At 34.0% G+C, this 10,878-nt stretch overlaps 1 protein-coding gene across 1 annotated transcript; it reads left to right on the top strand.

Annotated features, from left to right (window-relative positions):
* Nucleotides 1-4,574: 4,574 nt before the first annotated feature.
* LOC114335308 (drosomycin-like) lies at nt 4,575-4,952 on the top strand. Its single transcript, XM_028285532.2, has one exon. The coding sequence runs from the start codon at nt 4,662-4,664 to the stop codon at nt 4,860-4,862; it is 201 nt and encodes a 66-aa protein (XP_028141333.1). The 5' UTR covers nt 4,575-4,661; the 3' UTR covers nt 4,863-4,952.
* Nucleotides 4,953-10,878: the final 5,926 nt, after the last annotated feature.

Genomic DNA, 10,878 nt, shown 5'->3' with positions numbered 1-10,878 from the left:
CTTGCTTCCTGATTTATTATTTTCCCATCAATTCCGATTTTACATCGTAGTCGGTATTTAGATGTTGTCATACATTTGGTTTTTTCTTTTTTTTTTTTTATATGTTTATTAGGCAATCTGTTATAACATATAACAATAGGCACATTTTATCTGAGAAATAATGACATGAAGAGAGATTGTGACCAGCGCCACACATCTCTATAGAGATAATATTAAATTACTGTATTACATAAATATATTAACTTAGCTACTGTAACAATGTTAATGTCTGTGCGGTAAATCTAATGGTGTCTGTCTCTTTAACCGTTTTGTTTCCTGACTGTTGTCTAACAAATTAATTGCAAGCACATTCGCGTGGCTTTCAAGACGTACGATGTATTTTGCACTTAACTCCACTATCACTTCACTGACGGTTTTCGTTTCCAGATCATTGTAAATATCCCTGTTAGTAACAAACCACGGAGCATCGATTATTGAACGTAACACCTTGGACTGGAATCTCTCAATTATGGATACATTCGACTTGGATGCTGTTCCCCAGAGCTGCAGACCATATGCCCATACTGATTTGAATATTGTGTTGTAGACTAGCAGTTTATTTCTTGTCGTGAGCTTAGACTTACGCCCTAGAAGCCAATAATGCTTACTAAATTTTATGCCCAGTTGTTTCCGTTTGTTCCATATATGGGTTCTCCAGGTTAATCCCCTGTCCAAGTGCATGCCCAGATATTTTACAGAGGTAACTGAGAGAATTACCTTATTATTTATTGTTACTGTAGGTGATTCACCGTGACATTTTGTAAAAACAATATGATTTGATCTTTGTTCATTCAATTTAATTCTCCATTTTTGTGCCCAAGTATTTATTTGATTTAATACTCTCTGGAGTTTTGCAGCAGCTTCGACGGGATTTTTGTGTACTGCTAGGATTGCAGTATCGTCTGCAAAGGTGGTGGTCGTTGTATCACGATTTGTGGGTAAGTCGGCTGTGTAAATCAGATACAGTTGTGGTCCCAGAACGCTTCCTTGCGGTACCCCTGATCTGATGGGATATAGTTTTGTATAGCTGACTCAAACTTCACTCGAAAGTATCTTTCTGATAAATACGACTTAAGGAGTGTATATAGTTCCTCTGGTAAGTTCTTTTTCAGTTTATACAAGAGTCCTTGATGCCAAACTTTATCAAAAGCCTGGCTAACATCGAGGAATGCTGCTGAACAGTAACTTTTTTCTTCAAAGGTTTTATTTATAACGTTGACCACTCTGTGAACTTGTTCGACGGTACCATGCTCTTTCCTAAAGCCAAATTGGTGGTCGGGTATCATATTTCTGCCTGTTAGTATTTGTAGAAGTCTTTTTTCTATTATTTTTTCCATGATCTTAGACATTACTGGCATTAAACTAATTGGTCGATATGAAGTGGGCTCATTTGGAGGTTTTCCTGATTTTTGTATAAGGATAATTTCCGCAATTTTCCATTGGATTGGGAAGTGTTTTAGCCTTAGTACCGCATTACACAATTGAGTTAGCATTTTAATTGCTTTGGTAGGTAGATTTTTAATTACCTGACCTGTGATTAAGTCATAGCCAGGTGCTTTCTTTTTTATTAGATTATTGTTGATTATGTTTTGAACTTTTTTGGGTGAAGCGTGTAGTGTGTTTTCTCCTGTCGGGGTTTAGGTCTGTAGGAAATTGTAGATTTCTTGATCGTTATTTGTTGCAGCAGCTGGTATAGATTTGAAAACTTCTTCTAGGTATTCGCCGAAAGTTTCTGCCTTTTCATTGTTTGTTCTGGCCCATGTTCCGTTGGATTTTCTAATTGGTGGGATATGACGATGTTGCTGTTTTAATTTTTTTGTAGCCTTCCATAGCGCATAATCGCTGGCATCTGACGGCGTTAAATTTTCTAGGTATTCTTGAACGCTGTTATTTTTTAGTTGTTTTAGTAGTTCCTTCAATTGTCGTGCTGCTCTATTGAGCCTTAACTTGTCATCTGGATGTCTAGTTTGCTTCCAAGTTCTACTCAGATACCTTTTTTCAATTATTTTTTCTCTGACATTTATTGGACAATTAAATGGTTTTTTCTGCTGCTATTATAATATTGTTTTTCTTGGCTGTTGTATTGAAGCTGTGTGTTAATCTTTGGAGATCGTCTTCTGTCTCGGCGATTATTGCGGCGTCGTCTGCATAACATAATATTTTTATTTCTTTGTTCCCCATTCTGTAACCATGACCTTTACGTACTGCTTCTATTATTTCGTCCATTATAATATTAAAGAGCAATGGGCTTAATGAGTCACCTTGTCTGACTCCGCTTTGTACTGGTATAAACTGCGTTAGTTTTCCATTTATCTTTTCCTGTATTCGATTATGAAAATATTATATATGTTTTCGATGGTTTGTATAATATTGATTGGTATGTTTCTTCTATACAACAAATGTAAGACGTCTTCGACTTGGATGCGATCGAAAACCTTTGTCAGGTATAAGACATAGATATGCTGGTTTATTGTACTCAATGGCCTTTTCTGTGATTTGTCTCAGTACAAATACGGCGTCTACGTAGGATCTTCCGGATCTGAATCATTGTTGTTCATCTGATAAAGTTGTTAGTTTATTGATTTTGTTGGTTAGGACTTTTGTGGTTAGCTTAAGTGCGGTGTTCAGTAGATTTATACCTCTATAATTGTTGGGGTCTCCTTTCTCCTTTCTTTGTTGTCTCCTTTCTTGAACATTGGTATCACTATGCTGTTTCTCCATGTGTCTGGTATCTTGCAGTGCAATATTAGTTTTTGTATAAGTTTTGTCATCTCTAGTGTTATACTTTCTCCTCCGTATTTTAGAAGCTCGTTGATTATTCCGTCTGGTTCTGGCGACTTTCTGTTTTTGTGTGAATTTATGGCTATCTCTACTTTCTGAAAACTGATTTCTATTTCGTGTCTTAATTCAGGTAGGTTATTGTTTTGATTATTATTTTCCTTTCCTTTAAACAGTTCCGTCGAGTAGCTTTCCCATTCTTTTGCTGATATGTTATTGTATATTCCTTCAATTCTCTTATTTCTTTCCGTTGGTTTCTTATGAATCGGCTCTGTATGTAGGCCTCTCGCTTCTCTTTACATTCTCTTTTATTTCTTTTCTGAACCATGGTGTATTGTTGTTGTTTCTTTTGTTCAGTATGACTGCGTTTTCCTAGAACTTCTGTTGCTGCCTCTTCAATGTTGTTTTTAATTTTCTCCCAGCTCGCGTTTATATCTTCGATGTCGTCTATTTATTTCAGCTGCATCTTCTGTGCTAGCCTCCTTTGGTACATTTCTCTTGTAGAATCGTTCCACAGACATTCTATATTGAATTTTTCCTCGGTGATTTCCTGTATAAAATGTTTTGGTGCTATTTTCATTTTTATTTTTGCTAGGACTAGTTTGTGTCACTCCCTGCGTCTGCTGAGTTTAAAGTTCAAATATCTAGAATCTGCTTTGGGTGGATTTTTCTATTAGTGACTAAATCATACTTACATTTCATATATTTGTGCCCCCTAGAGTTTTCAAACGTATATTATTTATACTGAAATGGTCGAAAAATGTATTATTGATTCTCAGTTCGTTAAAAGCACAGAGATTAGCCATGAGTTCTCCATTTGCGTTGACATGGTTTTCATTGAATCTTTGTTTTACTCCTGAACTCTTTCATTTCCGATACGTGCATTAAAATCACCCATAAGGATTAAGTGTTCTTCATGAGCTAAAAGATCCGTGTGTCTCAAAGGGCGATGGAGCATGCTATGTTGGGCGTTTCACTACGAGACAAGATCCCAAACTGCCAGCTACGACGAAGATCAGGAGTGGCTGATGCTGTAGAGAGAATACCAACACTTAAGTGGAACTGGGCAGGTCACTTGGCTCGAATGACAGAAAACAGATGGACAAAGCGGATACTGGAATGGAGACCAAGAAATGATGCTTACCAAAGCAGAGGTCGTCCACAACACGTTGGACTGCTGATCTAAAACGTTGTCATAGGAATTGGGTGCAAGAGGCACAAGATCGAAACAGATGGAAAATTATGAGTGAAGCTTGTCCAGCAGTGGACAAGTGAAGATTGAACGATAAAGCCAGATAACGAAGTTTTAACGAACTTCCGGTATAACCGGAATTGGTAGGAGGCTTTAAATATTTTAGACTATTTGAGCATGTCCCAAAACCTCATATCTGAAAGTTTCAGAGATAATAATTATGTTAAGTTTGTCTAAAACGTGTGATTAGAACACTCAAAGGATCACCCTGTATATTATAATTATATTATATAGGTGTATAATCATTCATTTCTAACAATTTGTATTGAAGAACACGTTTACAATAACAAATACATGCAAAAAGTTTTGACGTTCAACTTCATCAAACTTAAGCTAACTTTTAGCGAAAGACCACGGGAATCCCTTTCCCGACCGTTCGCAGAAAGAAACCAAAACAAAATCACGAAATCTGCTACATATACATTATATTTTATTGGAAAACCACTACACACTCGATTTCTATGTAATCAACCAGATTTATTAATATAAATAAGAGCTTCCAAACCAGAATCGGCACAACTGTCCAACCAACGACAAAAAGAACTACCTATATTCAACGTAGACCACAGATCTGCAAAAGAAAATTTTCAAAATGAAAGGTTACTTCATCTTCGCCGTATTGTTGATCCTCACCATCGGTACCGAACTTGCTTTCGGTGACTGCCTTTCTGGAAGATATGGAGGCCCATGTGCAGTATGGGACAACGAAACCTGCCGCAGAGTGTGCAAAGAAGAAGGACGAGTCAGTGGACATTGCAGCGCTAGCCTGAAGTGTTGGTGTGAGGGGTGTTAGCCTTTTACAGCCATTTTACAATTGATTTACTTGTTTTTTATTATTATGTTAAAGTTAACAAATGTTAAAATATATTTTTTTGTTTAAAAATACTTGAACTTTATTTTTGTGATACTAATCTACCATAAGAGAGAGCAATGGACTTCTATTTTTTGCATATAGCCCAGTAAATGAACGGGAAATTCGGCGATACCGTGTAATTTTCAGGGGCAACTCCGAATTGCATGAAAATTTGGATTTAGGTTCTACTTACCCTCCACTTCAAAGTTGAAATTGTGCCGTTGGTTGCTTTTACTTGGGGGTGACAGTCACCCCTTCTCGGGGGTGAAAAAACATACGTTCAAGATAAGACCGGAAATAAATAAATTGACTGATTTTAAGCCACTCTTGTTCTATAGAGTTTTTTAAGTAAGTCAATACTTTTCGAGTTATTTGCCATTGAAAATGTTGATTTTTCGACAAAAAAACTACTTTTTCAGACGGTTTTTGGCAAATAACTCAAAAAGTAAATATTTTATCGAAAAAAATATCCTTAGCAAAAGTGTAGCTTATAAAAAACTCAAAAAAATGGTGGATCAGTAAAGTCTATCAATCAAATAAAAACAAAGTTGTAGCTGATGAAAAATACGTTCTTATTCGTCTAATTCCAAATCGAATATTTCAAGGTGAAATCACCGAAAAATTAAACACTTTTCGGGAAAACCCCCATTTAAACTTTTTTAAAGTGTTTATAAAAAGCTTTGTTTTAATTGTTGACAAAAGTTTTAACATTAAAAATAAGCGAGTTACGCTCAAAATAAAGTTAGCCCTCTTTTTTTTTTGTAAAAAATCATGAAAATCTCGCCATGTTTAGCTCCCCAAATGAAATTAATCGCTACCGCTTTGCAAACAATTTACTTACCTATCTATTTTTTATATGATCTGTCAGTCTCACCGGTTTAAAGTGTTTATTTTTGAAAGCGTTATAATTGAGAAAGCTTGAATGGGTCACTAATCACGAGTGTATGCAAATTTTGAACAGCCATATCTTAACCAATTTTTGTCTTACGGAGAAACAAAATGAAACTAGCATATTTGTAATAGTAAAACCTACATTTTTTTACTCTTTAAGATTTTTCTTATCACTTATACTTTTTAAGTTATTTTGAAAAAATGAAATTTTTCAAAAATTTTTAGAAATTTTTTTTTTACTATAAAACCAAATGCTTTCAAAAATAAGCACTTCAAACCAATCAAACTTACAGATCATATAAACAATACACATACAGTTAAAATAGATGGTAAAGCCAAACGATTAATTTCATTTAGGGTGCTAAATAGAGGGAGGTTTTCACGATTTTTTTTTACCAAAAAAAGGGGCCAACTTTTTTTTCAGTGTAACTCGTTTATTTTTGATGCTGTAAACTTTTGTTAAAAACAAATAATAAGCTTTTTTTTCGATACTTTAAAAATATTAATAAGGTTTTCCCGAAAAACGCTTCTTTCTTCGGTGATTTCGCGTTGAATTATTCGATTTGGAATTAGACGAATAAGAAGGTATTTTTCATGAGCTACAACTTTGTTTCTACTCAATTTGTAGACTTTGCTGGTACACCATTTTTTTCGTTTTTTTATAGACTACACTTTTGCTAAAAATATTTTTTTCGATAAAAGATTTACTTTTTGAGTTATTTGGGAAAAACGGTCTGAAAACGTAGTTTTTTTGTCGAAAAATCAACATTTTAAATCGCGAATAACTCTAAAAGTATTGACTTACGTAAAAAACTTTATAGAACAAAAGGTGCTTAAAATAAGTCAATTTATCTATTTCCGGCCTTATATTAAACACGCGCTTTTCACCCTCCGAGAAGGGGTAAGTGTCACCCCCCAAGTAAAAGCAACCAACGGCACAAATTCAACTTTGAAGTGGAGGGTAAGTAGAACCTAAATCCAAATTTTCATGCAATTCGGAGTTGCCCCTGGAAATTACACTCCAAAACGGTCATTTATTGGGCTAATACTATATCTCTTATTATTTCCCTGATTCCTTTTTTTCATTCTAATGACGATCTTCCTCTCCTTTTTCTATTCAATACAACATAGTTTAAGATCTCTTTTGGATATTGTTAGTCTTTCATTCACACATATGCCCGTACCATAAAAGTGTTTTGGATTCTATTGTATCTTCCTTCGCTATCATATTCCTTCTAGGTATTTAAATTATTAAATTCTTCATATTTTTTATATCTTTAATCGAGAGTTGTGCATCTCTTCCTTCGAGCTTTATTCCGTTTTGTTAATGTTGATTGTGAGTCCCCAATTTTCCTATTGATTCAGTGAATTTGTACTCTACGAGCCCCTTAGTGGGAAAGTTTTGGGGTAGTTCTGATTTCTTCCATTATATATAGATTTTGGGCTGCTAAATCCGAATCTGAGGTTTGCGGATAAAAATTTCGTGACGGAACATGGAAAAAATCACGAAAAAAGCGAAAAATTCCTGCTTTTTCCCGCTTTTTGCTTAAATCTCGAAAACTATTAACTTTAAGTAAATGGTGTGTTAACAAAAATTAAAGTACATAAAATTCTCTACAAATATCAGTATTTACTTTTTTTTCAGATGAACCGTTCGGTCTAAAGTGCAAGTTGAAAATTGCTAATTTTCAACGATCTCTGTAAACCCAGTTTTTACATTCCAAAACTTTATTTTTTATTAGAATGCTGTCATTTGGTACACCTCTGCTAGTTTTCTGCACAAGTAATTAAAAAAAAAACAGTCGAAATTGTACAAACTCAGTATCACAACAGGCCAGACAGGGGGCCAGTATTCTGAAGATCAGTTGGGTAGAAAGAGTCACAAACGAAAGGGTTTTGCAACGTTTGAATAAAAGTTGCGAAGTAGTGAACACGGTTAAAAGGCGCAAATTGGAATACTTTGGTCATATAATGCGTCACCCAGAAAAATATGACATACTTCACCTTGTCATGCAAGGTAAAATAATGGGAAAAAGAAGTGTGGGCCGCCGTACAACTTCTTGGCTTAAAAACCTACGCCAATGGTTTGGGAAAACTAGCACTGAACTATTTCGTGCGGCTGTAAATAAGACAACGATTGTTAATATGCTGCGCAACATGAGAGCCAACGATCGACAAGCGGTCTCGGCACCTTAAGAAGAAGAAGAAGAAGACAACCCGTTAGTAGGTAACTAAAATAAATAACATCTGAAAAATTTTGAAAACTATGAATCAAAACAAAAATATAGCAATGGAAGAGCTTAGTGTCTTAAATCAAAAATTTCGATTTATCGATGTTTTTATTTTATTAAGAAACGTTATATTTGAAAGGAAACGTAAGAGACTTATTTACTAATTGAAATTGCATTTAAAAATCGTATTTGCCTTAAGGGGAAAGGCGCAAAATGTCGCCTGTCAAAATTTTTAATGTATTTTAAATGTATTAATTTTTTTTCGAATTCTGTGGAAACTAATAGGGATTTTTGAAAAATTTAAACGCAAAATGAAAGATTACATTATTACTGAGAGCCGAAAATCCATGAAAACTTCTATAATGTTTATTTTAATTACCTATTCTAAATGGGAAATAAGCCACAATTTAACTAAAAAATTATTCATTATAGAAGTTTTCATGTACTTTCGGCTCTCGGTAATAATGCAATCTTTCATTCTGCGTTTAAATTTTTCAAAAATCCCTATTAGTTTCCACAGAATTCGAAAAAAATAATACATTTAAAACACATTAAAAATTTTGACAGGCGACATTTTGTGCCTTTCCCCTTAAGGCAAATACGATTTGTAAATGCAATTTCAAATAGTAAGTAAGTCTCTTACGTTTCCTTTCAAATAGTGCATAAGAACGTTTCTTAATGAAATAAAAACATCGACAAATCGAAATTTTGGATTTAAGACACTGAACTAAAAGCTCTCCTATTGCTATATTTTTGTTTTGATTCATATTTTTTTAAATTTTCCATATGTTAATTATGTATTTTAGTTACTAATAACGGGTTATGTCTTCACTTTCATCTAATTTACAAATGTGTTATTAAAAACAGTAAACAATCTTTATAGCGATAAAATGCAAATGAGTGTAATAACAACGATCTTGTGGTTTGTTTCGTTAAATTGAATCAAGGTTTTATTTATACGCATAATTGCGAACATTAACCATTAATTTAAGGAGACATAATTAGTTGAAAGAGGAAAAACAAGTAGCGATTACTGTTTTTTTTTTATAATAAAGGGTCGTTTATTTATACAAAAGATGTGTTGTTTATTTGGAGTAGACGAAGCAGAATAAAAATCTATTTTTATAATAAAAAAAAATTTATCGATACTACAAAAATTTAATTTTTCGGAAGAGAAATTGGGACAGGAACACTGAATATTATTATTTCATTTCTTATTAGGCCAGTAAAGAAAAAGATATATGAGGGATCATCATCATCTAGCGGTTATCGTCCACTGATGAACATAGGCTTCCTTTAAGTTTCTCCATGTCTCCCTGTCTTAAGCTACCATCATACAGTTTCCGGCAGTTCTCTTTACTTCACCGCTGGTGGTCGACCTCGGCTTTGTTGTCTTTTTAGCTACATGTTCTACTATGTCTTTTTGATTTTTGTTCTTTGCTTGTGATTCTGTCTCTCCTTGTGATTCTTAGCATGGCTCTCTCCATGGCCTTCTGGGTCACTCTTAGATTTTCTACTGACCTTTTCGTTAATGTTAGGGTCTATGTTCCGTATGATCATCGGTAATACAACGGTAGAACAAAAAACTCTTATAACATTTTTTTTTCTAAATGCAACCGTTTGACCAAAAAATTAAAATACATTTTGTTATGCAAATTTAAATCTGACAAATATGTGAGGTACGCAAATTTAAGCATAGACAGTCCCATGTAAATAGATAGAAGACAGGTAGTTTTAAAGAATCCTGTTTAGTGTCAATGCCGAAAATGTTTTCGAATCGTGAGTGTACTACCTATTATGTTATTATGTTGATTATTTATGGCAGATCACTAAATGAAGAGGCATACTATAATTATTTCTTTCAAAATGTTTTGCCGGTATTTCTCGTCGTATGAATGGTGTTTGTGAAAGTGGGTTACTTTTAACATTTATTCGGTATAATAATTATTTTCAAGTAAGTACAACTTAAAAGCACACATTAGCGATCAACAGGTAGCAACAAACGCGGTCCAAGATTGCGAAAGTTCTGCGAACTTTCAAAAGTGAGGCAACAGTGCGTCGGTAATTCGACACTGACAGTGACGTTTATACTATCAAAAACAATAATTTTTATACACACAGGCGCGAAATGTTGCCAAGTCAGTGACGTTCGATTTCTTGTTATAAAAAATCGATTTTTAGTAGTTCCAATGCGACACAAAATCTAGGCACATAATAAAAAAGTTTATTTGAAGAAAGTGTATTTTTTTGTCTTTAATAATGGCGGTACAGGCTCATTTTTTCAATATTTTATTTAGTTATAGAGTAATTTCCACATATTAACTTATTTCTGAAATTGGGCTCTGTACCGCCATTCCTTATTATATTACGAATATGTGTGCCAAATATCTCAACAAAATATTCAAAATTAGAGCCGCAATCTTGGAACGCGTTTGTTGCTATCTGTTGCTCGCTACTACGTGCTCTTAATTATTTCAGTTCACAAGTAAACAAATTATTGGGACATTATCTGGTGTATTTAAGTTACACTGTAAACTATGTAATTCAGTTAAAGCCCTCGGCATTCAACACATTTAGGGCCGGTTTTTTAGTGCTGGGTTAACCTATTTATTTTTCGGTCACCGAAATATTCATGGTTAATCAGTTTTTCAGTACTAGGTTAGAGTTTAAACTGGTTTAAGTTTACCAAGATTTTAACCGATCCTCGTTAGATTCAACAAGGAAAAATTTTCCTGTAGCTGACTGTGTACCATTAATTACAAAAATTGAAGAAAAAGATCTTCTGTGTAAAAGGTATATTAGTCTCGAAATCAACTCAACCACATACATGCCTG

Source organism: Diabrotica virgifera, chromosome 1 (genome assembly GCF_917563875.1).
Source record: "Diabrotica virgifera virgifera chromosome 1, PGI_DIABVI_V3a".
In the NCBI taxonomy this organism is placed as follows: Eukaryota; Metazoa; Arthropoda; class Insecta; order Coleoptera; family Chrysomelidae; genus Diabrotica; species Diabrotica virgifera.
This window is presented reverse-complemented; position numbering and strand designations above follow the sequence as displayed.